At 49.5% G+C, this 26218-nt stretch overlaps 2 protein-coding genes across 11 annotated transcripts in view; one reads left to right on the top strand and one right to left on the bottom strand.

The window, feature by feature from the left end:
* Window positions 1-26218, top strand: part of LOC100123314 (serine/threonine-protein kinase MARK2-like) — a 366766-nt gene that overhangs the window by 115157 nt on the left and 225391 nt on the right. The window lies entirely within an intron of this gene.
* On the bottom strand, window positions 6951-9260 carry LOC107981047 (kelch-like protein 17). Its single transcript, XM_016985136.1, has 8 exons — window positions 9080-9260; window positions 8888-9018; window positions 8312-8812; window positions 8074-8237; window positions 7824-8004; window positions 7540-7753; window positions 7296-7477; window positions 6951-7218 (listed from the first exon to the last, which is right to left on the bottom strand). The coding sequence occupies exons 1-8, from the start codon at window positions 9182-9184 to the stop codon at window positions 7011-7013; spliced, it is 1686 nt and encodes a 561-aa protein (XP_016840625.1). The 5' UTR covers window positions 9185-9260; the 3' UTR covers window positions 6951-7010.

Here is a 26218-nt window from a genome sequence, read left to right as displayed (position 1 = left end):
GCGGCAGCAGCACCAGTCCGCGGCGTAATTATTTCGCGCTATAACGGAATAGAGCCACGAAAAGTTGCCGCGGAGGGCCCGGCAGTCTATCCGCGATGAATAAGCTACGAAAAACTGCGCCGCGCCCGGGTCAACGTCCTGCCGAGTCTGTCAGACAAATTAGCGGGCGTGACAATGCTCGCGATCAATAATTCAAGCATCGGAGCTATTCCAGCGACTAAATCATCAGCGGTTATCAAAGTAATAAATAGAAGCGAGCTCGTAAATTCGCTGCTCGCGCCGAAATTCCCGGTACATAGTTCTAAGCCAGGATGAATCGCGAGCAGCGCCGGAATACATGAATAGCCAATGCCCGGCTCGTCGAAACTCCCCCCGCGAGCAGAAAAGGGCTGCGCAGCGGCGGTCAAGATTAAGGCCGTTTCGCCGGCGCGCACTTGTAACTTAGGCCGCTCGCGCACGCACACCTACACGTGCTCCGTCGCCCTGTGGCTGTCTGTGGGTGATACTGCGGGTATACAACTAGTTCGGGGCCACCCCGCGGCTGCTGCTAAATTGCTGCCCATTGGCGGATGCTTAACGCGTTGGTAATTCGCAATATAGGGAAAGTTCGCGTACGACTGGCTGTGCCATTTAGCCGGGCTCGCGTTCAACTATTCCAACTTTGCGCGAACCTACAGCTCGCCCTCTCCGGCCTGTACGAGTTAATTTTGAATTCCGCGCGCCCGATGCTTTTCGGCCGGGCGTTCGAAGTACTAATTAATAGAGAACTTGGATAGCGACTATGCTTGGGCGCCGTCCGCCTTCCGGCGTTTGCGGCCCCGGCGAAATCGCGTTATGAAGGCAAATCGGTCGAGGGTATTGAACGCGTCGAGTGGAATCGCTGCTCGAAAACTCGAGCGAATCATTCACCGTCCAATTTTCCCGCGGAATTTATGTGCCGCGTCTCGGCCAATTGACTCGATTAACATTCGTTGAATCAGCTCGTACCTGCAGCGTCTTGAAGAGCGTCCAAAACTTTGAGCGAAGAGACGCGCTTCGTCATAACGCTGCGTGCGCTTGGCGCAGTAATGAGCCTCGTACAACGCTCCGAAAATACGCGCGAGACGAACGGCCTGTCGATCGCACGCGCGAGCCTCGATGAATTTCACGCGACGTCGCAATTAGCCGCGACAAGGCTGCGCGAAAATAAATACGCCGACGGACGTCTCGGCGGCGCGGGAAAGAGACAAATAAAATGCGACGAGGGGAAGGACTGCTCGGCCGCTGATGCACTAAACTTCGAGTAAGGAAGCGAATCGGCGAAGGCCGCGCGGCAATAAAGGGTAATTTATACGGTCGCGCAAATTTTAAAAAGCCACCTGACTGATGACTCCTCGCGAGCGAGCGTGTAAGCTCGGTAGCTTTGGATAATCGCGCTCGGGCTGGAAAATGATTTTCTCGTTTTATTTCGGCGGCGGCGCTCTTTTATTACGTTGGATAAATAAAGTTTTTTATCGCGCGCCGGGGGCCGACTTTGAAATTTACGCGGACGCGCGGGTCTGCAAGCTGCCGACTCACGCGAGGCTTTAAAGCTGCAATGATGTTTTTGCAGCTTCGTGTGTGTTGAGTGCGCGCGCTGCGCCTGATCGCGATGAATAAACAAACAAGCGAGTTTTTGCAAACAGAGGTAAATATTTAATGATACGCTTCTGATGCGCTGCTGGCCGTATTATTAAACATTATTTTTAACATTTGAAATGCGGAGGCGCCCTCATTATTCATGCGGGATCTTTAAAGAAAGCTCCCCTTGCGTGGATTATGCTTTTATCATCTCGACTTCCAATATTTGACCTCGTAACTCCGTGTCGATTTATTAATTATGCACACCAATTCAGCCTGTCTGGTTACGTATTTTCGTTAGAAATGCCAGAATATCACATGCAGTTGTACTGAATAGGTAAAGCCAATATTTAAAACGATGATTAATATCTTTTATGAAAATCCATTATTTACAACGCCGCGAATTCGATCGAGCATTGTGCCCGCTTTCTGCTTCATTGAATTACGAAAACTGATGAACAATTAATTTATTTAATTTGCACGCGAATAGACTGAGTGGGAAAACATTTCGAGCGAATTTATAGCCTCGCCGCTCGCTGTAAAGCTTAAAAGCATTCGAATATAAAATCGTCGTAAAGCACAAAAATTGCATTCGGCAATATTAATAGGTTCGAGAAGTATATGTGGCTTCGAACCAAGTCCGCTGTTGGCGCGGGGCCAAATAATAGAGAACATTGATAAATTCTCAGGTATAACTCCGATGGATACAGCGCAGCGGCCGTTAATAAAACGCTCTATAAATAAACCCCGCGATGGATCCAATAGCATTTTTCACAGCCGTGCTATTTTGACGGGCCGGTAATTTACCGACAAGCTCCGCTATTACAAGACACGAGAGCGCGAAAAGCCGCGCTTGTAAACAATGCGCGCTCGGAATTAATAAGTCACTTATGCCGCGGCGGGCGCATTAAATTTTCACGAAGCCGTTCGTACGTTAGCGCAAATATTTACCAAAGTTGTGCAGCCTCGCGCAAGTGCACCTCGGCGAGTAGTTGGCGGTCCGAAGACTAAAGATAATTTAATAGACACGCGCGCGGCAGCATCCAATATTTCTCCGTATACGGAGAGCAACAGAGAGCGAGTATAAGGCTCCCATCTCTCGCTCTAAGGATTTCGGCTCTTTTCAAGTCGCTCGCGCGCACTCGTATACAGGCGCGAAGGCTATAGCGCAATAAAGAGAAATTTATATACGCCCGCTTTCGTCGACGGACAGCTGCCGGCCAAGAATAAGAATGAAAAATCGCTAGCCATCTGCAGGGCACGCGGCTTTTCCTCTCGCTATCGTCCTTTTTAATGAAGCTCGCTCGTGAAAACTCGAGTGGAAGTGATAAATGCCCGCGAAACTTTACCAAGGTGTGAAAACTCGAGCTTCGGGGGGTCCAGCGAGCGGCATTGTCGCGTTATGTGTGTACAAAACGGCGGCTTTTGTGCGCGAGGTGCACGATTTACGCTTTGATGAATTCCCTATATTATGTCGCGCGAACACCGGTTTCGGCTGTTTTGTGCGCGGCCGCGGAGAGCGCTCGAAGCGCAAATGAGGATTTACGAGGGTACACACACTTCGGTCTTCGCGGCCAATGCACGTGCATTCGAGAGCGTTCAAGGAGAATGCCGCGCGTGATGCGCGTGAAATTAAAGTTTAATTTTCCTCTTCTCGGTCCGTTTTTATCGGCCGTTTGCGTCATGCGGAGCGCTGCGCAAGCTCGAGTTCGCACTGATAGTACAAATCCATCCGCAGAGATATTTCCGGAACTCCCTTTCTCCAAAGCCTCTGCTAATGGCTTCATCTGTCAGATCCAGGGAATACTACACGATATACATACATTGTGCACACCGACTGCACACACGTACGAGACTGGCATGATCCCTTTACCCCCCCTTGCGCCGTTACAAATGATCTTATTTATATTCGAGGTCCTTGAATGCAAGCTGACGATGTGTTTTCACGCCCAAACGCCCTCGGACGGCTGGTTAGCTCCCGATTCTTCGATTCCGCCGAGTCACGAACTCGCTCGAGGTCCTCGCACTCTCTTTTTCTCTCCTTCTGCCTGGCCGCCCCCTCCCGCACCTATACATACATATGAGCATACGCGTACGCGTCGATTCGCTCGATGGCTCGTCCCTTGTAACAAGTGCACTTGCTGCCGCATCCATGTGTGTAACGTGTGACCCCCGGCCGCCATCTGTGTGCACCTTCTCCGCGCTCTATCGGCGCCTTCGGAGTTCTCTCTGCAGTCTGCGAGTGCATCATACCCCCGGCATCGGACGGACCGATTGATAATCGACCCGAAGCTCGGTCGAAACGAAGTCGAAACGAAGAAGCCGAGGGCGGCGCGGCAGTCAAAGTTAAGGCGTCACGCTCGAGCCGGCCCTCGGTTTAGCATTTTTCCCGCTCCGTCCCCGTTATATCCTATGAGCACTCAATCGCGGAGGCATACAGGAAGCGGCTGGAAAGTAGGTATTACGCTTGCTCTACACGCGGCGGGAACGAGCGACTTGCTCCGCAGGGCTAATGTACAAGAATTCGCCGCCGCCGCCGCTGCCGCCGCCGCCGCGCTCGTATAACGGCTGGGCAGGCAGAGAGCGGCAGTAGTAGGAGGGCGCTCGGTGAGCTGAGACGAGGTTTACACGGCGATTTACCAAGCGACGTGTAAATCCGACTTCACACTCGATGATCGCCATTAATTCAAGACGGACAGCTTAAATAGAACGGGCACGGCCCACGTCACGCTGGAATAACCGTTCCGCAGCCGCGCGAAAACGAGCTCTCGTGCAGCGCTGCAGCCGAAGCCCTCTCTGTGTTCTGTACGTACACAGCGATTCGCTTTTGCGCGATGCGGTTATTGGTCATCTGCCCGCTGTACGCTGTTGTTTCCACGGACTCGAGATGGACGATACGGCCCTCGTAGTTTTGTAGAAGGAAATCAAGGTTAATTTATGCCGCGCGCGAGGAGGGAAATGAGGTCGAGCGAGGTTTGTTTTTCCAGCGTGTATCGCGCGCGAGGAAATTAGAGCGTACAAAACTTTATTGTCGATTGGAAATAAAACGCTCTCTTGTGTTTCGTCAAACAACAGGCGGCGAGCGAGCGTCGCGAGGCATATAATTGAATTATAAAAATAACACTTGCTTGCTTTGCATAACGTGTCTGTTATGCGCGTAAAACAAATGAGTCAACAATATACACTTTAATTACAATAATAACTCACGCTTTACGCAATGACGAAGTTCACGTGCGAAAACACGAGGCTAATTGCTCGCGACAGAAAAATGATAATCAAGCCGAAGTTTTTTAAATTCCTGCGAGGCCTAGGATACGCGATACGATGATTCGCCAGCTCTCCGCGCCGCCGGCCGGCCGCGGGCAAACGAACGCCGTATTATCCTGGAATTACCTACTATTAAATTCGCAAACTCCCGAGGCTTTTGTTCGCGATTTCGAAGATTGCCGTTCCTCCAGCTCTTTCGCGCTTATTCGCACTCCGTTGCAACATGCGTATAGAGCCTCGCTTTTACGCTCGGATGTTTCTCCGTTCCTCCTCCTCTTTTTTTTCACGCGAATGAATTTTTTTCGCTTCGGGACGCTTATAGCCTTTACGAAACTACACACATTGCACCCGCCGCTAATTAGTTATACAAATTTATGCGGCGTGCGCAATAACGTTATGAAGATGTATAGCCTTGCCGAGCCTTGGGCGAGCCTGCAGAGGTGAAAATAATTCTTTCTCATTGTTCCCTGCGAGTTTTCCACGACGATGCGAAGGTTAGCTTTTCGTTCCCTCGCACGTTATTATGAATAATGCATTCGTATTAAACAATTATATCGTTGGGCAAGGGGCTGTTGCGGAAACTCTTTCGCGCGAAATGATGTGTGTTTTCGCAGAAGCGCATCATCGTGTACGCAAAGTGAAATTCACTTTGTTGAAAAATATAGTAGTAGTTGGAAAGTTACTTTCACGTGCGCGCGAGATTTTTCGCCGAGCTGGAATTAAAGTTTTCTCGTTAATTCGAGGTCGAATCGGAAGCCCGATCGCTATTTATTGGCGGTAGGACAAACAATGCGCGGAGCTCCGTGGCAATTAAATTGTATTTAAACAATTCCGCACTTCTGGCACGCTGCGGGCATTAATTATCAGCAATGTATTTAAATTGGTATGCCTCTCGACATTCTTGAATTCCGCTTTCGAGGATCACTGTGATCGCGAAGTTCGAATAGCAGATGGACCAATTTTTTGTGGAACGAACCCGATCCTTATCGCGCTCTCAGCTATTATTAGGTCCCGCGAGCATCGGACTCGAAGGAAGCTTCGCTCTTGAGAGCATCAGCTCCGATCCTCCAAGCTCATCCGCACGGAATGATTTCTCTCGCTCTTTCCATAGCCGCACAATATTTATGGACAGGAAGAAAAGACGCGCTCGATCGTATATCACGGCAGGAGCCGCCGCTCTATCGCGCGTCGACGCCAGCGCACTGCACAGGAGGGGAAACACGTTGAAGAAGCAACAGCAGCAGCGGCGGCGTAGAAGAAAAGTTCTCTCTTTCTCTTGCCTTGCGTTGCGTCCTCGCCCGTGGAAAATACAGGGACACGCGCGGCCGATTTCCTGGGGTACATTGTATCACAGTTATACCCGTCCCCCGTCAGCGCACAACAGCATAATGGACCGCAAGACCAGTACCTCCAGAAGAAAGAGAGACACTCGCCTCTGCATCTGCGTGTGTACGTCGTCGCGTCGCCGTATTAGCGCGAGACTCTCCGCTCGCGCGTGTCTCCGATGCTATACCTACCTTATATACGGCAGCGTACCTGCGCAGCATTGTGCACCGGCGGCCGTTGCAGAGACTTTTTTCTCGCCCCGGTGGACCACCAGAGGTCAAACGCGTGCGCGCGTTTTTTTTCTTCCTCGCTTTTTCTCGCCGCCGCTCGCTCTCGAAAATACACTCGATGTGTCTGTTATAATGGGTGCCGCATTGAAAGGTGCAGCGAGCGAGCAAGAGAGCTTTTCTTCTCGGGGAGAGGCACGCGTGTCGACGAGTGTCCCCGCATCTTCTCGAGATTCGTTATTATGGAGATTAAGAGAGCGGGGAAAAGTTTTGAGAAACCGTTGATTGTGTAAGAATTATGTTTTTCTCGAGGTGACAACCGGAGAAGCGAGGGGAGATTTATTGGAGGACTCGGGGAGTTCCGAGGATAATTCGAAAGTTTCCGCTGACGACGCGCCGCGGTAATTCGTGAATTATTGAATCGAGCCCCGGCGTTTCTTTTCCTCCGGCCATCGTAATGTTTGTTGTTTGTTTGCCAATGTATTATATCTTTTGCGATGAGAAATTAATTGGAAACCTCGTATCCTCGAAGAGAATTGTATATTTCAGTCTTTCGATTCTCTATGTTGCAACAAATAACGAAGACAATCGCTAGAAAGGAATCATAGCGCCAGTGATTTGCCTGTATTTTTTGCGCAGTGGTGGGGCGTAAGACCAGGAGTTAGTTTCGGGATCGTACATTTCTATGGTTGTACGCGAACGAGCGTAACTATTTCCTCCGATCGCCCAAAGCTTTCCCACGTTCACTACCACAAGTGGGCTAAACCTTGCGGTATCCATGTTGGTTTTATATTCCCATCTATTGAAACGAATTAAAATTCAAATGTCAATGAGGATTTAAACGAGGATCAGTCTAATTGCAAAGCGATCGAATACCTGTTTATTGTTGAATCGTAAACTTCAACCGAATTGAGTGGGCTGAATGGTAATGCAATCCTGCTGCCTCCGCAAACAAACAACTTTCCATTCAGTACAGCTGCACCAAAATTAGAGCGCTCTTCATTCATCCTGGAATCCAAAATGGTCCATTGATCTTTTGCCGGATCGTACCTTTCCACCTAAAACAAACGAGAGCAATCAGCTTTTAATCTAATTTAATTTGAAATTTCGTTTTACTGACAGTATCCAGAACAACGTTTCCATCGTGACCACCCAATGCATAAATGAACCCTTCGAAAGCAACAACTGAAAGGCTATATCGACAATTATGCATCGAGCTTACTATCTTCCATTTGTTCGTTTCAGGGCAATATCTCTCAACGATATTTAGCGGTTTTTTATCTCGACCGCCACAAACGTACAAGTAACCATTTAGGGCAGCTAGCCCGGCATCACTGTAAATATTAAGCACCTGATTGGCCGCTTGAAGTTCATGCAAATATTTTTTAATAGCAAATACAATACCATCTGCTTATGTTCATGGGAGCTATAGAATTCCAAATTCTCCGCTGCGGCTTGTACACCCACGCTGGTGATGCTACAATAGTTTTCACATACCCCGCTACGATGTACAATCTGTTTTTGTGTGCAGTGCAGATGAAAGCTTTTCCAGGAATTTCATTTGTATTTGAAGTGTCCCAATTGTCTGTTCGATAAAATCCATTAGTCTTTCAAAACTTTGTCAAAACATAAATATCCAATTTTGCGATATTACCTGTATAAGGGTTATACATTTCAATGCTTGATGCATTCCATGTACAAAATATGACGACGTGTCCTTCCGGAGCACCAAACTCTCGATTACTGTTTCTCATATTTATCGGTGAATTGCCTTGCTTGCAACATTTTTGAGTATTCCTCATATTATTGATGAAATTTCTATATTCAACATGATTGCATTTTTGTAAGTATTTCCTTAATTACATTGAGTTGATTTACATACTAGAAATTACCTGCACTGGACTGAATCAGATATTAACTCGTCTTCCATCACATTATGAACTACATATTCATCGCTTAGAGATGAAAACCGTATTAGAGCGATTAAATCTTGCAGATTAATTTTCCTGTTATCGACATCGTATTTTATCCACCTCAATACCGCTTCAAATACTTTTTCTTGGGAGTAGAAATACATATCTTCATTAGACAAAATGTTAATTAAAAAAGTCGAGGTTACGTTCGAATACTGCTCAGTTTTTGAAACTTCGTGAAAGTGTTGAACAATAAACTTTGTAGCTTTTTCTTGCAGTTCGGTACAGTCTAGTAACTCTGCGAGGTTGTAGATCTCAAAAACGTTTTGTAAATCGAGACAATATTCAAGAAATTTCGCACACTTATTTTTCACCTCGGATAGACCGAGATAGTCTGAGTCTATCATCACACATTGAGCGTTTTCTTCTGTAAGAGTAATTTGACCAGTGTAGGCGTATTTGATAAATAGCTCAACATTTCTACAAAAAAAATCTTTTAAGTTGTTTGATTTTCTGCACAAGTTCTATGTTGTTAGAACAATACGTAAGACGTACGTTTGCGAAATACCTTGTACTGATATCATTTCTCGATCACTTTCTGCAAAGTTGCTTAACAATACTGTTTCAAAGTATGGGATGGTAGCTGCTAAAATAAACCTGTGTGCTCGAATCTCTTTGCCATTCGCCTACAATAAAACAATGTGTTTCAGCAAAATTCGAATATTTCTATTATTCATTACTACTTACGTTTATCGTTATATCGCACAGCTTTCCCTCGACCCACAATCTTTCCAAAGATGAAAAATGATTCGGACTCTGGTATACCAGATACTTCTGCAGCGTGTCTTCCATTTTGATTCAAATACTTTATAGCCATAAACTGAGATTGATGCACTAACTACTCGCAATTTTCTAATATTTCATATATGATATGTGTCGATAGTAAATGATGGGCATTGAAGTGAGGAAAAAAATTCGAACACTTTATATAAATTTATCTGATCCGGGGCTTATCTTAGCGCGATAGCGTTATCAAATAATGTAACATCGATAAAGTCTGAGTAATTTTTGTTGTGTCTTATATTTTTTAAACTGTGAAAACCCGTACCTGTCATCGAGATCGTAGCTTGCAAAAAATCATATCGCTCAGCGATCCGTAGTTCAAATTACAGGTTGCTCGGTACTCGGTAGAATTTCACGAAAATACTGGAATGGAAGCGGGAAAGAAATAATTGTGCTCCATGAGCCGCGAGTTTCGTAGATTATCTTCGGTGTTATGATCGGCTCGCTACATCGGAAGAACACTGGGATATTTGCATACAAGAGGTTCTTTTGAGAAATTAAGTGGTTACCCTGTGTCAGGCGCGTGGTATCTATATTAATATCAGGAAAAACGATTCGCGTGTAGATTTTTATCCCGGGCTTCCGCAGGGCTATTAATGCGAAACAAACCGAAGGGCTCATCCCATGCGAATAATTTTGCTGGGATGCTCTCCTCCTGTTCGTCACAAACACCGTAATTTTTCATCGCCATTCCGGAGATAATGCGGAATCCAAATTGGTAGTCTGGCAAGGCAAACAACAGCCTATAAGCAGCGAATTAAACGATACCTCGATATTAGCATCGGAGGCACAAATAATACGCTCTCTTTTTCTTGCATGCCGAGAGTCTAATTGCGTATAGCTGTTGATAGGTGTCCCATCATAGGTGGAATAGCACTGATCAAGTCGCTGGCAATAAAATCAAATCAAAAGTAAATAACGTGAATTTATGTGCGCTGCGCTTGCGTATAATATAATGATTGAATCGAAGAGGCAGCATAAAGACATGCTCAAAAATATCCCATAAAAACGTCGAGGCGATAAAGTAAACGATTTTTTTATAACAGTACAAGTCGTAAATTCATCGGGAGATCGTCCTCTAAATCAAATGGCATTGTGCGACTTCGCGTATAGGTATGAGAGACGGAGAGCGAGTCCGAGAGTCAAGTCAGCGAGTCATTATGGTCGCTCTGTCCTGACCATAAACAAGAAAACTTCCTGCCTGCCCGGCTCATACCTCGACAATGAATGAATCCCCGGAACTTTACTCTCTCTCTCTCTCTCTCTCTCTCTCTCTCTCTCTCTCTCTCTCTCTCTCTCTTTCTCTCACTCGCCATTGTCGCGTCGCGAGCATCTCTCGTATTGATTCCCGATAATAATTCCAACCAAAGTGTCGTTTTCCCTTCGTTACCCGGCAGAACGCGCGGCGCGCGAGAGATGCCACTGCAGACTTTTCTTCCGCCCCATTAACTAATCCTCTTGAAAGCCAAAAGCTACTGTCAGTCCTGTTTCCCATTCAACTCGGCTCCGCTGCTTCCCCGTTGGACCTGCTGCTGCGCGCAGCAACAGCATCGAGACTCTGCAGCGGGAAAAGTTAAGTGCTTGTTTTTATTTTACCATTTTTTCCTCCGCGCGGCTCGATCGTCCTCGCGATAATTATTGTCACCGACGAGGGGGAGGTCTCGGGGAGTCGAGGGGAGCATGGGATACTAATCAGTCGTGGAAGGGGGACTGCGGTCGGGAGCCTCGCTCTCTCGTTTTTTCCTCCGTTCTTCGTATTTATGGTATCATCGCTCTCCAGGCTCCCCTGCGAGCCACCTTGCTCGAGATTTCCACGCTGACGGGGAGCAGCGGCGTCGCAGCCATAAATTCATGAGGCACCTATGTGCGTGCGTGATGTGGTTCCACGCGTGTGAAAATGAGGTGGGACTTTCGGAATTCGGATGTCACGAGAGAGATAGCGCGGCTGACAAAAACGAAATTTGATTCAAATTTTATGCGCGGGGTGAATAACAAACGCGGATGTTTTTTTTCCCTGGATTTCCTCGCAGCGAGATTTTTTGCCGGGTTTTATTACGTGTGACAGATTTAATTGATAAAGCCCCGGGATTAGAGGCTTTTCACGACGTCGAGTGTTTTTGTCTCAGGGCTCGAGTTCATTTTTTTTCGGGAGATCGGATGCGCTACAAGTTTTTTGTCCGTCAACGCAGATCGCAGGTTTGTGCATCTGTACCTGGTGCAGCGTGTCGCCTTTGTCGTGCCGATAAAAGACGCTGCGCGCACTTTTGTTTTCGACATTAAAGGGGTAAAGGTCGGCGACCTCGCACGCGGAAGCCAAGAAGGCACTTTGTGTTTGTGTATCCCCGTTTTCCCCGTGACGAGAGGAGGAAAAAATCTGGAAAAGGAGAGACTGCTATACGTGGCAAAGAATAACTTACACACAGCGTTAAACCCTTGTCTCTGCGTTTGAAAACCGTCATTATTTCGCGCCGTATTTATCGTCGCCCGAGTGCAGGAAAAAATATTTTCTCACGTAAACTCGCGCGCGGTCTCCTTTTCGAGCGAGTGCATTTTCCTCGTTACCTTCGCGGGAAAGTGCGGAAGAAAAAAACGAGAAAAAAAAAAAAGATCGAGGCTTTTCAATTCATGCGCCGCGATCCGTGGAAGCGAATTTTTCTCGCGTAAAGGGGCACGCACGGTCGATCCTTTTCTCTCTCTCTCTCGCTCGCTCCTGCTCTCCCTTTTTCAAAGCGAAAAGAGTAGTAGAACGGATTACTCCGCGGTACAAATGGACCATTAAAATTGCTTACTTCGAGCGCTCCGCTCGTATGTGTGTGCGTGCATGTGACATAGGTAGGTATAGCCACGGGTACACCGAGCCGATCGAGCAGCGCGCGCACAAGTATAAAGGGGCTTTTCTCGATTGCGTGATTTGAGCTACAAGGGCCTCGGGGGGAGAGTCACTAGCTCGCCTTCCTCTCTCGGTAGGTACACGCGCGCGCGAGCGCGGGCAAATGAAAAAAAAGTGGGGTGGCATGCATCGCTTGATTTCCCCCCAGTGTGTCGTGCGAGGCGCTGCTGCTCCGCGTGCAGTGTGAGAGAAAGAGGGACTTTATACGGGGACATGTAAAAGGGTTCGCGCGGGCCTCTCGACGAGCAGCCTGCTGCCCCTTGACGAGCGTCGCCCCGAGCTGCGCGTAATATTCCGCGATTTTGCATTCCCGCGCATTTTTCTAGAATGTTACGCGCGGTACGAAAGTTTGTTTTAGTTGGAATTGAACATCGTTGACTCAACGCTGCTGGTTCTCATTTAATTATTCCATATCCCATCCGCGCGCGGGCGCGCATAGTTTACTCATTATTTTAATTAAACGCCGGCTCTGGTGTTTACGACGGCTTAATTATGCCCTCGCAAACGTAACTTTGTATTTAAAACATCAAATATTCCATTAACGGAAAATAACTTCTCCGGAGCTCATATCGCCCCCAGCGAGAATAGGAAGCTACAATCCGACCGAAAATACGCAATAATAAAAGCTGCCGGGTACGTTTCGCGCGCAATAGTCATAAACATAACGTCGCGAAACGGCCTCGTAAGAATTCACTCTCTGCAACTCGTCGCCGTAAAATTGCCTCGTCGCCTGGGCCCGCACATCCTCGAGGGCGTTTTCGCCTGGGCGGAAATTAATTAACGAGTCGCTCTCGCTCCGAAAATCTGACGTGACTGGCGCTCGAGGTCCGGGCTTAGGGCTCCGGCATAACGCCCGGATAGATGTAATTAATAACGGGCTTTGCAGCGAGACTAAAACGAGAGCGCGTGAGGATAAGGCCAAGGCCGGAACGGGAGCGGGCTCGGCCCGTTATACATACATATGCGCGGAGGAGGCGACCTTGGCTTGACCCGAGTTTTTTGACTAATTGCGAGGTCCTTCGGCTGTGTTTGCTCTGCGCGCGCTCGCTGCGAGATTGCGTTGATTTTCCGGATACATGATTCGAATGGGATTTCTGCAAAACTCTCGCGAGAGTTATACGAGGCGCTTACTGAGCGAAAGGAGTTTTACGGAGATTGCAAATAGCGCGGAAGACGGAGGGAAGCGCGGAGAGAAGACGAAATGTACGCCAGATTTTTTTGCAACTTCGCGGATGGCTGCACCTCTGCCCGGCTGGCTTTTCATTACTCACCTCACGGTCGTTTGCGGCGGAGAGCGTTCTCAAAAAATATTTACGCGCGAGATGCTCGCGCACTTTGTGGCGCGGCAGTAATAAGGAATCGTCGAAATAAAAAGAAGTAGGCGAGCTTGACCTCCTCGGAGGTGCAATTAAAAGTGCGGCGACGCGGAACTTCAATTACCGTAAACGTAATGAAGAAGATGATTTGTCAGGTGCGAGGCGTGTAACGTACCAGAGTCTGCGGCTCGCGTTGGCCCTGATAATCTGTTTAAGAAAAGGCGCGCGATGCAGCATTGGGCGACGGGCCTCGGTAATTGGATCGAGCACTCCCGGGATTTCGGAAACACCCAAACTGCCCGATACAGTTTGCATAAAGCCATTCGCCCGCGAGCAGTCTGCTGCTGCCCTGTGCTATACATCAGGGGAGAGGCAAGTTTCGCCGCTGTCGTCGCTCGAGCATTATACGAGCCAGATTAATCGAATGTGTTCAACTACGTGGCTCCGCGTTCTTCAAGACGAATCGATCGCGGCGGCGGAGGAGGAGTAAATTGGAAGAGAGCTACTCGAAACGACGTCATTCGTATTCATGATTCTTGTGCAACGCTCCTAATTCAATGTCGCTCGCGCTTCCCATCGAGGTTACGAGAAATTATCACGAGATGAGCACTGATACAAGCCCGGCGGAGATCCTCCGCGGGAAAATGAAGTGCAAATTCGAATTCAGTAAAGTCTTGGTGCCGGGAGCTTCTTTGTTCGCGTGCTTCCATTGTATTTGTGCGCGGCTAATTCCCTCAAAAGTCTTAATAACCTTGTCGGGAAGATTTGGCTCGGCTGAAGAGCAACTTTATCTGAATAATTGTAGTCGTGCCGCGCAGAGACCGAGATTGATAAAAACGAAAGCAAACGAAAAGCAGAAGTATCGCATTAACGAAGTATCTATGCGTATCGGAGGAAATCTCGTCCTATCGGGAGAGCGTGTCTTTCCATAAGTGAATAATTCATACGCACAGGGCTCTCGGGCACTTTTTAATTTTCGTTTAATGCCCCCCTTCGCGCCTCTTGCTCCTTCCTCGACTAAAAGCACGCAACGCGCGGTAAAAGCCGTCTGTCATCACTGTTGGTTGAGCTTAAAGAGCGCTCGCTATCTGAAATTTAAGAAGCTCGCGAGCGGACCCAACGGAAACCTTAAAATGCACTTTTTGTCGAGAAAACGAGCGAGGCAGGAAGATCATTCGGAGATTGCCGCTCGCTCGCGCGCGCGCGCGCGCCCGGCCGATGTTTATTCATGTACATGCCGAAGGATGAATAATGGCCCGCTCTCTGCCGCTGCTGCGGAGGTGTTTTACCGAGTTAACCGTGTGTTGTGAAACGTACGTTATAGCCTCTGCGAGGCAGATAATATGCACGCGGACTACATATCGGGACGCGGGGGAATGGACTCGAGAGAGGAAAGAGCGAGCAGTCAAGTTATTCCGGATCGGCCAGACGAAAATCGGCCGGAATGACGGCCTATTTCTGCTCTCTTGGATTATCTTGAGTCTGAGTGTGTTTGTTGGGCTGCGCGAGAGAGACGGAAGCTCCGAGTGAAAATAGATTAGATCGAGAGGAATAATAAAGAGAAAGAGCCTCGTTCTATCGCTCGACAATGCCCTGTTGCGATGAATAATTTACGTAGTTTTCGGACTTTCGGTTGAGCGGATCGCGCGTTTAAAATTTCAACCGGAGAATCTACACCGAGACGCAGCTCGGCAACGTCGATAAAAATACGAGGCTTATTCGAGTCGTGGGAGTGCCGCGTAATCTGTGATTAAACGCAGAGCTGCCTATCGGTGACCCGCATAGATAATTAGAATGAAGGCGAGCCACTGTGTTCTAAAATTCGAAACTTCAATCGGTGCGCGCATATAGCCGCGCTGATCACCATGATGATGATGATGATGATGATGATGCAGCGGCGTTCACGTGCGCTCACGCGAGAGATGTACTGCACCGCAGCGTTGCTGGCCTGTCTAGGCGCAGCCTTAACAAGCTGCCGATGAGATTTAGAAAGACGGATTACTCGATTAATTGGAATGCCTCTGCGGATGCTACACGTTGCGCGATTCGATCTCCCACTGCGTATACACACGCGAGAACCGGGCTGAAAATCGCCGGCTTCTTGGAAGCTCGCTCCCCTCGTTAATTCGAGAGACGCGGCTATATTTTCGTCTATTAATTCGATTCCGCAAGCGCCGAGTGCATACGTGTGTATTCCGATCGGCAATTTGCATGTTATCGAACGCTACAGCGCGGTGTACGTATCGGAGAGCCGGTAGCTAATCGTCGCGGCTGGTAAACTTTCAATTTCGAGCTTCCACGTTGGATCGGACATTAAAATAGAAGCAAAGGCCGGCCTGTATCGCGCTCGCAGTAAATTTATGCCCGGAGACAGAGCAGCAGCACGTTAATGCGTTTCGGCCGATGCACGCCGCACACGCCGCGCTTGTCGTACACGGGGCTTATAGCTCGTCGTCGCGAGCACGTGGACACAGTGCCATGCACTGTTTGCCGCTTTTAAATGCCGTTCTCACACTCCGTGCGCTGCCGGAGAGTCGAGCCTCAAATATTGGCCTACTGATCCCCGGGAGTGGGAGACCACGAGCTGAGCTCGCTAATGTAAGATAGGCTGTGTAAGATACACACGCGTTGTAACCGAATACGTTGCAAATTGGCCGGTTAGAGGCTTTCCCGAAAACTCCCACACGGCCTCGAGGGGTCGAGCTCAATCGGTGTGCGAAAATTAAACGTATAGCTGGTATACAGGCGGAATGAATCGAAAACGCACTTGTTAACAAGTCCGAGTACACGCAGTGTGATAAATAGCGGCCATCTATTACACTTAGGAATTCGACGACAAATCATCGGACACTCAAATAAGACGAGCTCGCGTGCGCGCCTGGCTAACAGACTTATCACAGTAGTCTGGCTCAAACAAGCCCGTTAAGGCTTATACACGCGGCAGCGTACGCAGAAACGTCGTCGCGCAGCCGGAGAATCGCGTTCGCAGCGGAAAACGGGTTTCTCTTGCGGCTGCACAGTCCTATCAGCGCTGATAGATCGATATTCTAATCGACTCGGGTGCGCGGCGGCGACGACGAGTCTTGCGTGTCAGTATTTAGCCCAAGTGCGAAATTCTCCCGGAGGCGGGAGCAGCTCGTCATTCATAGCTGCGGAGCTCCCTCTCTCTCTCTCTCTCTCTCTCTCGCTCGCTAGCGCACGATTGTCGAGACGTGATTAATCGCGGGAGCGCGATCATTAGCAGTTCATCGCCAGGATATATATTCCTGGGATATCACCTTGTACCGAGGCCCGGCCGACAATCCTTCTCGCTCGCGCGTGCGGATTAATTACGAGGAGCCATCAATCATGCGTTTCGCGCCGCGTTCTCTCTCGCGCACACGCATGCTAAAAACGCCCGCGGATTAGGCTTATTTGTATACCCGGCTCTCTCGGCGGAGCCCCAAGCACGGGGATTTCGCAAAACTTTGACGCTTATTAATGCCTCTTTCGTCGAGGATATCGATACGAGTGTGTTTGATGTACGCGCGCGCGTCCGCCGATGGAGCGATCGACGCGTACGTTTTAATTTATGACGAGACGAGATTCATCGATCTCTAGAATGTTCAGCGGTTTGAAAATCGCCGCTGCCGCACGTGCGCCGAGGCTTTACTCCGCGCTGCTAGCGGCTAGACTACGCGGATAGCGAGCCGTGGCATTGTAACGCGATGTCATTCGAGCTGCGCCGAAAATTATACGCTCGGATATTATCAGGTTGAAATTGTGCCGCGAGCGGGCGGGTAAAAACTAATATTACGCTTTTCTCATTTCGACGTAATTACAACGCGAGAGCGCGCAGTAATAGTTTGCGTAATTTACCTCGGCCACTCGTAACCCGAGCAGAACCTTAAGTGCACCGCTCCGATGCGGACTGCCCTCGAACTGGATGATCCGTCTGAATTTTTCCGAGCAGCTCCAGCGCAGGATTGATTCTCGACGTCGACCGCGTTTATTGCTTGAAAAAGCCATTTGCCGCGGCGCTGCGCTCTGAAAAATATCAAAGAAAAGTGAAGAGCTTTTTTATCGGCCGTAACCGAAAGCGACGCTTTACGACCTAACTGTTGAAGTCGCGCCGTAAAAATTGACCGACGGAAAACTGCCAATACCCAACCTCGCGAGTTTCGAGACGGCGGGCAAGAAGGGGGGAGGGGCAAAAAATTCTAATCAAAGTAATTAAAGCCGGGCGCTGTACGCAGGGGCACGAGGCGGAACGAAAGAAGAGCGCTCGAGAGCGTTTACGAGTGGGCGATCGCTGCGCGGGAAAAGAAAGACGAGGCGAGTGTAAGAGGTCGGCCTTAAATCTAGAGATGCCCCCGCGAGACGGTACTTATGGGAGGATGACTTAAGCGCCATTAGACCTTTTAAGAGCTGCTTCGCGCGGCCTCTTATCTACTGCTTTTCTGGACGCCTCTCCTCTCTCCGCAGCGGCCCGGAGACATCAGTCACTCCGATCTCCGGCTCTTTTACGACGCTACCTGTAAACCGCTTGCGCGTACAGCTATATCATAAACGGAGGATCGTATAAACGAAAAGCGGGCCATATGTACAACGCGACGAACGGGGAAATAAACAGAGCGGCGAGGAGGAGATTAGTTTCGAGAGAGAAAGAGAGAGAGAGAGAGAGAGAGCGGGAGATGTGTCACATCGCCTTCGCCGGGCTGCACGAATTTTAATGATAATGAATATGCTAACGCGAGCTGGCCAGAATGTCGCGCCTTATTAAAAGTTGTTCTCCGTCGCTCTCCGCCTCGGCGTGGAAAAAGCTGACACTTAAATTGTCATAACTTTCGGCTCCCGTGGGACTTTTATCATGCTCATTTATCATGCTTCCCTTTCTTTTGTTATTCTCGGGGCTTTAAGCGTGCTATTCAAATCTAGTCCCATTTAGCGCGGGGAATTAAGGAGAGAAATTGTAATAAGAGCAGCCCATTCAGGTAATTCACGAGGACCCGAGACACTCTTTAACCTCGCCAGCTCCGGAAACAATGCGCGAAAATTGTCGAATAGTATTGGAAACTGGCCGCTACGGGTCCATTGACACCGTCTCGTTCCGCTGCGCAACGAGTCTCGTTGCCCTGAACCCGACATCATTCGACAACGGGTTTCAATGTTGCTCTTATTCTCTCTCCTTAATAAGTTCGTTCACATCCCGGCGGCGGCGGCATTTTATTTTCGTCGCAATATTATACATGTGCGCGCCGTATAGCTCAACCTGTTTAAACACATCGCTTTTTCCTTATCGCGGCTCGAGCGCGCGAGTCCTAGTCATGCCTTTGGAATCTCTCCCGCCGGGGAAAAAAGCCGCGCGCGTCATCGTCGCGTTGCAAGGAGAGCGATGAATTGCAAACGATACGTTCGATTCAATTTCGGCATCCCAGCCGATAATCGCGCGGGACTTGCTTAACGCCGCCGCGAGAGGATCGTGTGTGCGCGCGCGTATAGGTTCCGCAACAGGCATCGGCCGCCTCCGCGTTAATTTATCACGGCCGCGCGTCGAACGTTGAAATATTATCATCTCTCTTTCGAGCGCTCCATTAAGCGGCCGAACGAGCCGCTCTCAATAACAATTAAAACGTTTCCATCACTGTCCGGCGGCGGCTCCGCGCAGTCCGCGCATCCGGCAAGCGGTGCATTAAGCTCCGGCTATATGGAATACGGGGAAAATTGCGCAAATCCATATCGCACAAGAGCGTTTATCATGATCCATTATGGCGCGCGATCTGTTTGATCGCGAAGCAGCGCTCGTTTCTCTCGGCGCGCACTCGATCATTCCCAGTCTCGCGTGAAAAACGACGTCGTAAAGGAGTCGAGAGTGAAAAAACGAAGGGGGCAGCGGGGGGAAGACTCCGCGCGGCCATACATGCATGCGCGAGCAACGCAGGAAAAAAGGAAGCCAGCACACTGCTCGCTAGAGAGTATGACCTCCGCTTCCTGCAATTTCTGCCTACGTCAGGTCGCTCGTTTTCTTCGTTTTCCTCTCATTGTCGACTCGCTCGGCTCTTTCGGACGAGTGCGAGTTGGCGTATTCCGTGGGGAATGAGCGAGTGAGAGAGAGAGAGAGAGAGAGAGAGAGAGAGAGAGAGAGAGAGAGAGAGAGAGAGAGAGAGAGAGAGAGAGAGAGAGAGAGAGAGAGAGAAGGTCGCTCGTCCGGTCAATATCATAGTGGGAGCATGACGAATTGCTTCACGGTAAGAGGATCGATAAGACATCGGAAACATTGTCAACCATTTGTAACAATCGCGCGTCTTCTGCCCCGTTATGCGCGCATGTGTGCCGGCTCGCCGCCTGACGATTTATCTTCGTTGACCGGTGCGCGGAGTAAGCAGGATACATTTTGGTTGACCGTTGCCATCGGCCGCTAAATAATGCACGCGCCTGCGGGAGGGAGGAATTTTTTCCTCCTCTCGCTCTCTTCTTACCCGTGATAAATTTCGCCGGCCCGGCAGAATTTTTATCTATAGCCGTATATACTTACTCGAGGGTCACTCCAGGGAAAACCCCTTTCAATCTCTCGACCTGCCTACGCGCATCAATCTTGCGCAGCGTCGAGATCATTTCGGCCACCGCTATCGTCGCGGTGGATTCAATTCGAAGCGTCGAGACTCGTGGAAACGCTGTCGCTAACGGCCATACAAATCATAAAAAGAATGGCCGAGCCGCATGATTGACTGGCCGTTTTACAATCCGACTGATTAACAAATCGCGGCGAATAAAGGACTCGCGTTTTCCTTTATTAGCAGTATTCATTTGCGACGGCCGGGAAATTACGTCACATTACAGCTCTATTCAGATAATCGCCATCGGAGAGCATCGAAATTCTTTCCTAGCCCTTGTTTATGTTATTTTCTTATGCGGGCGCTCGGATCGATCGCGCAAATTATGATTTACCTCGACGAAATTGACGGCTGTACACAGCGTTCGATTATCTTAAAGCCGCACACGGCTCGCCGAGACGTGTAAACGGTGTAAGAGAAGGAAGAAAAAAACAATGCGGATACTTCTGACGATTGTCATTGATTTGCCGGGCGCATTGTCCGTTACGCCGTGACGTGACAGTGACAAGCCATAGGAAGAGCCATATCCCGATCATTACACTGCGAGGCTCGAGTTGTGTTTTTCTCCCTCCAACTCGAGCGCGCTGTATGATTTATGACTCGGCGTTTTGCAACATTACGATTTATTGGTCGCGGTGTATCGGTAGCCTGGCCGCCAATTAATAACCCACCTGAAAAAAGAGACTCGCTCTCGCGCGGAAAAACGATTTTTTAAGTTTCGATGCGCGGAAATAGAAGAGGATCCAGCCCACTGCGATAGAGATCCGACGCACTTCATTACGGGCTGAGCGAGAACTATCCGAGTCAATGTGTTATTAAACGAAGCCTCGATTAAAGTCAGTGGGATTGAATAATTATCTCAGTTAATCGCGAGCGTAATGAAGACCGAAAGCGATAGCTCAACGATTCTCGAGAGGAGATCCAGACTTTTTAATTCAAAGCGTATAACGAACATACGAATGCGTATAATTAGCGCGTGCGGGTACTTGCCGCCGCGGATAAAACGCTCCAGATGCAAAAATTATATTGTAGAGCTGCGAGATTAGATCGAGCGCTGTCAATATGCAAAGAGTCGCGCGCGGCCTAATCTGTATTACAAATGGGCATTACGATCGGCTGTGACACTGCATTAACAATGGGATTACGCCTTTCGCGAATTAATTATACGCCTTGAAATTTCACTCTGCAGCCCCGAGCCGATTGGATCCTACTACTAATACTACTACTGCGACGTCCCCCGCCCGCAAGCTGAATCCGATGCAAGCGTTCGGTTTACCAATTAAACATCCCATTATCGGGCATTGAAACCGTGTAATTATTCATGCAACGCCGGTTACATAATCGCTCAATTGGATATAATGCGAGTAGCTGCGTAGTGCATACACGGCAGCTAGCTGCCCAATCACACAGAGGCTTTAATTGGATTGTGCAGATCTCTCCCACTCGCAGTCCTCGGTGTCGTCGTCGTCGCCAAATGCACGGCGCTAATTTGACTTTAATTCGCGTAGGCCGCTCGCGCGCTGCCCTTTAGACGTATTAAACGTCCGTAGGCGCGATATCAAAGCACGTGGCGCCGCGTATCCGCCGTTATCTAACGTCGTGTACGGCGTAGCCGAGAGGTAAGAATTAGCCGCGAGCAGCTGGAATTAATCAAGTCCGACGGATATAATGAGAGATAAGATCGCGCGCTGGAGAAGAAGAGGAGAGAGAGAGAGAGAGAGAGAGAGAGCTCTATACGGTATATATTATTTATTGCATCGATTGCGGACAGATAGATTGCCGAGATATATGCGTCGGCGTGTCCGCGCGCGCGCGGGGTTCGTTAAAAAAGCTGGCGAGATATTAATTACGCCGCCGCTGGAGCGATTCTACAATCGAGCGAGATTGCAGCGCCTAGCGAGCGAATATCAAAGTACGAGAATCAAAGCGACTGTCGCCAGTTTGGCGCAGATAAGGGCAATTTGTAAAAGTTCAATTTATGAAATGTAAGTGAGCAGTTTACCCGCTGCAGGGAATTAGCATTTAATCCGCTTCATCCACTTAACAGCGCGTTTAATTAAGGCGCGAAGGGCGTCCGCTATCGACGCGGCCGCATCTCCTCGCATAAAGAGCCCGAGCTCGAGATACACGCGGCGAAATCCGCCGACATCTTCATCCCGCCCGCTGTATAGCTTCCTGTAACGAGGAAGCGAAAGGTTAATCGACGGCGGCGGCGGCGGCGGCGGCAAAAAGAGCGAGACACGGCCGAGCAGAGGCTGTTTGCTGTGTAGCCGCAGCGGATAGGAGGAAGAAGAGAGAATACACATTTTCCAAAGTGGCTACATCGCGCAGCAGGAGAGGTTCGCACGACCTTAGGAGTGTTTCAGTGTTTGCCCACAAATCGACAAGAACTGGTCGGTGCAGCTTTTTCTGCGCGAGTCGTAACGAACCAGACCTGCTCTGCGCGCGCTGTATCGTATATAGCTGCCTCTCTTTCTCTCTCCCCCTTTTCATCGCGCCAGTAGGTCGGATTCAGAAAAAGAGAAAGATAGAGAGAAGAGAGTGCCAACTGCTCCTCTCTCTCTCTCTCGTTCTCTCTATCTCTCGATGCTGCGGGAATGGCCTTGCCCTTCGAGCGCAAGGCCAGAGTTCACAAGCAGCAGCTCGCGTGTATGAGAGAAAGAGAGAGAGAGAGAGAGAGAGAGAGAGAGAGAGATGATGTGCGCGGAGTTGTTGCCCGGGAGAGCCTTGCTTATGATGCATTATGGGCCATTTCGAGCTTATCTGCCTCGCTCAGCCCGCATCGTTCGCTCGCTGTTGTTATCTTTTTGTCGAAGAGGCTGCGTGCGCGCGATGGGCTTCTGAGCGAGGTCAAGGAACGCGAATTGGACATTGACGTGTCGCTGTTAGTTTTAATGAGCGACGCCTTGCCATTCGAATTTACATCTTTTTCTCGATGCTTTCTCTCTCTCTCTCTCTCTCTCTCTCTCTCTCACTCTCTGTTTTGCTGGAACGAGCCCGAACGACTCTGTTTAGAAACTTTCGCAGAAGTCGCGGGACTAATTTAAGTCGACTTAGGCCGTTATTCTGATGGTTCCATTTTCCTGCATTCCGAGTTTCCAACTTTCTATTGCCCAAGTTTCCTCCCGGCCGCGGGGGGATAGTTCCAAAAGGCAAACTCGGGCCCCCGTGTTTGCGAAAGGCTTCAAAAACGCCCGTACGCTCGATACAGAACTAAATCATCCGTTATCTGCGCGAGCGCGTTGCGAGGCCGGTTGTGAAAAATGGCCTAGGCGACGAAAATAATTGGCCATTAAATTAGCATTAGGAAAGTGCAGCATTGCAGAAAAAATGCTTCCAAGAACGAGTCGGATGCGTAATGAATGACGTTGTTAGCGTGTCACGTTAACTCTCCTAGCGAGAAATTGTCCACGCTCGCTGCTCACGACAATAGCTCGGCATTATCGCAAAGAGCTTCGGGACACGTGGATCGCTTAGAGCGCGCTGTCCCCCGAATTGAGATGGCGCACCCGACTACCAGTTTTTGCACGGCAGATAAAAGATTTCTCGAAACGGCTTCCGTGAAAATAACATCCCCCTACTATCTTTTTACAAGTTTCTTGATTTTCCAGTTCTCGAAACCTCGGCCCTGTTTACCTACCGCATCTTTACAGCCCTTTCTTGCAGCGGCGCTGCCTCACTTAGGCCGTATGATACAATTTTCATTCTTCGCTCTCAATCTCTCTCGACTTTCCCGCGCGGTCTTTGTTGCGCGCTCCCGTATTTCGCGGTAGCGCTCGTTTATCCTTCTCCTCCATCAGCGTCCGTTTAACTCCTCGACCACTTGACGAAAGCGGATCACACATTTTATCGTCCGCATCGCGTAATCCCGCAAAACCAATCAATCAGTTGGGTCGGCGCGGTTCGACGAAGACATTTCTCGAGGCTCCCGCGCACGCAACTCGCGCCGGGAATCTGCGCCGCGATCCATCCTCGCGCAGGAGCCGTCAATTATAAGTATTCCGTTGAAAGGCCCGGGAAGGGAAAAATACAAGAGCGACTGCGAGCTTTTCATCGATAAATCCCGAGCACTATTGCTGCTTCTTCTTCGTCTTCTTCTCCGACTCGGCGGCGGACACGTAAATTAGTGGTTTTTTCCGCAACGGCGAGACCACAATCGTTGAAATCCAATATTTTTCTTACTCCGCGACGGGCAAAAAGTCTGCCCGAGAAGTTGGCGTTATATTACGCTTTTTTTCCTGCTCCGAGTTCGCATTGAAGGGCTGAGGCAAAAAACGGCAATATCATTGAAGGCGAGTTAATTCCGCGACGAGTGAAATAGTCGGGATTTTATACTCCGCAAACTACATGCACGCGGTAAACGGTGTCGTAAGTCGAATCCGCGGAAAAAAGTCGATTCCAAGTTTTTCAAATACTTCAAAAGCGTCTGGATTCTCCGGCCGAGTATAAAAGTCATTAGCGGTCTTGAGCCAGACTGCAGGAAAGAAGAGCGAGCGGCAGAGCGTCAACTTTCTCGGGGGAAAAAGGCCCGATAAATACGACAGCAGCTTCTCATCGCGGCCCTTTCCGGCTCGCCTGCATCCATAACCAACGCGCCCGTCTCCTCCCGCCGTTTATTTTTAGGCCATCGCCGTGTCTGGCAGCTCAAAGTCGCTGCTCCTCGGAACCCTTTCACCCTACGCAAAAAGGATCGGAAACTCGTCTGCACCCAAAACTTTGCCTAGTGGCAAAGCTTTCAGGTATAGGTCCGTTCCATCCTAGTGCTCAAAAGGCTCGAAATCCCTGCTACGAAGGAGGTAAGGAACCGAGGAAATTTCCGGACAACAGGTCACAGGCCAAAAAGCGGCGCACAGGGAAGGGGCGCGAATTAGCTTCGTTAAGTGCCGGCTGCTTTTCAGAGCGAGTCGATGGACGCTGCGGTACGGAAAAACGACTTAATGGCCCGCGGAATGATAATTGGAGTGGCTTTGCCGTCGCCGCCGCGCGGAAAAAAGCGAGCCGGACGCTGAAGCTTGGATATCATGGGCCGTAAGCTCGAGCTCGGTGCCACGCCGCGCCGCCTTTTGACCAGCGGGAGCTTTGCGTGTTTACAAAGGTAATAAATGTGTGCGAGGTATAACGATAAGGGTCTGGCGAACCTTGTTGCGCGGCAGCTCGTTATCGCCGCGTTCGCTCAGGAGGCAGTGAATATTTCAAAAAATTAGCGACTTCTAAAATTAGATTTTTATCTGAAAGCTGCAGAGGCTCGACGAGCTGCCGGCAGAGCAGAAACGCGCTCGCGACGGGTTATTAACTGATGAGCGGGCACGAAAAAAGCAGTCCCCCGTATGGCGGCACAAATTGCGCTAAAATACGTGTTTTTCGCCGAGGCCTCGGTATCTCAAACGCGGCAATCCGGGCGTTTTTTCGAACCTGTTAAATCGGCGGAACACGCTGTTCGCGTGGAAGAAGCGGGGATTTTCTGAAAACACGAGAAATTCCGAGTCTCGCGGACGGATTCGAAGTCGGAGTGGAAAACTTTTGCGCCGATAAAAACGTTCGTAAATGAAAATTGATGGCCGATAATGAAAAGAGGACGAGACTTTTTATTTGTAACGCCACTTTCAGACTTTTATTGCGACGCGACTACCCGCCAGAAAACTTTGAATTCCAAGCTACTCGGGGAAAAAGATACACGGGATCGTTTCGAGGCTGACAACTTGGTCGGTTTTTAAATTTAATATCGATTTTCATCCGACTGCTCATTGTCGTGCCGATAGCCGGAGTATAAATTTCAGCCGTGTTTTTCCCAGCGGCGCGCGGCCGCAAGATAAACTCTCGAGAAAAGTATTCAGCGGCTAGAATAAGCGTGTATATATGGCTATCCGTTTGTTTTATACTTTTCTCCTTGCCATCCGTCTCCCTCGCATTTTTCCCGCCGTCTTCTGCGAAGCGCGGCCAGGCTCGCAGCTAATAAAAGCGAGAGAAGAGGAGAGATGGAGGAAACGCGGACTCTGATGAGTCACGTCAGTGTCAGTGTCAGCGCTCCTTGGCGGCGGCGTTGCCCGCCGGTGTTTGCAGAGGCCCCGCGAGCGCTAAGTACGGCAACAGGTCTGATGCCGGTGTGCATTAGTCGCTGCGCTCGCGACTCGCGCGCAGGTTTTCAACTTTCCGTTCGGTTTGCTCACGTGCAACGTGTTAATTGTCCGGTTATATTTATGAGTTTGCGCCCATCATTTGCGTAAACATAGTCGGGGGCTTTTTT

The sequence above is a fragment of the Nasonia vitripennis genome, chromosome 4 (assembly GCF_009193385.2).
Source record: "Nasonia vitripennis strain AsymCx chromosome 4, Nvit_psr_1.1, whole genome shotgun sequence".
Taxonomy (NCBI): domain Eukaryota; kingdom Metazoa; phylum Arthropoda; class Insecta; order Hymenoptera; family Pteromalidae; genus Nasonia; species Nasonia vitripennis.
The sequence above is the reverse complement of the archived record's forward strand: the minus strand, read 5'-3'. Positions and strand labels throughout refer to the sequence as shown.

Bases quoted from the DNA above. Each gene is read 5' to 3' on its own strand.
- LOC107981047 (XM_016985136.1), bottom strand. From the start codon at position 9,184: ATGGAAGACACGCTGCAGAAGTATCTGGTATACCAGAGTCCGAATCAT. The intron at 8,813-8,887 runs GTACGTCTTACG...TTTTTTTTGTAG, and splicing joins GTACAAGGTATTTCGCAAAC to AAATGTTGAGCTATTTATCA. The intron at 8,238-8,311 runs GTAATTTCTAGT...TGTTGAATATAG, and splicing joins TCTGATTCAGTCCAGTGCAG to AAATTTCATCAATAATATGA.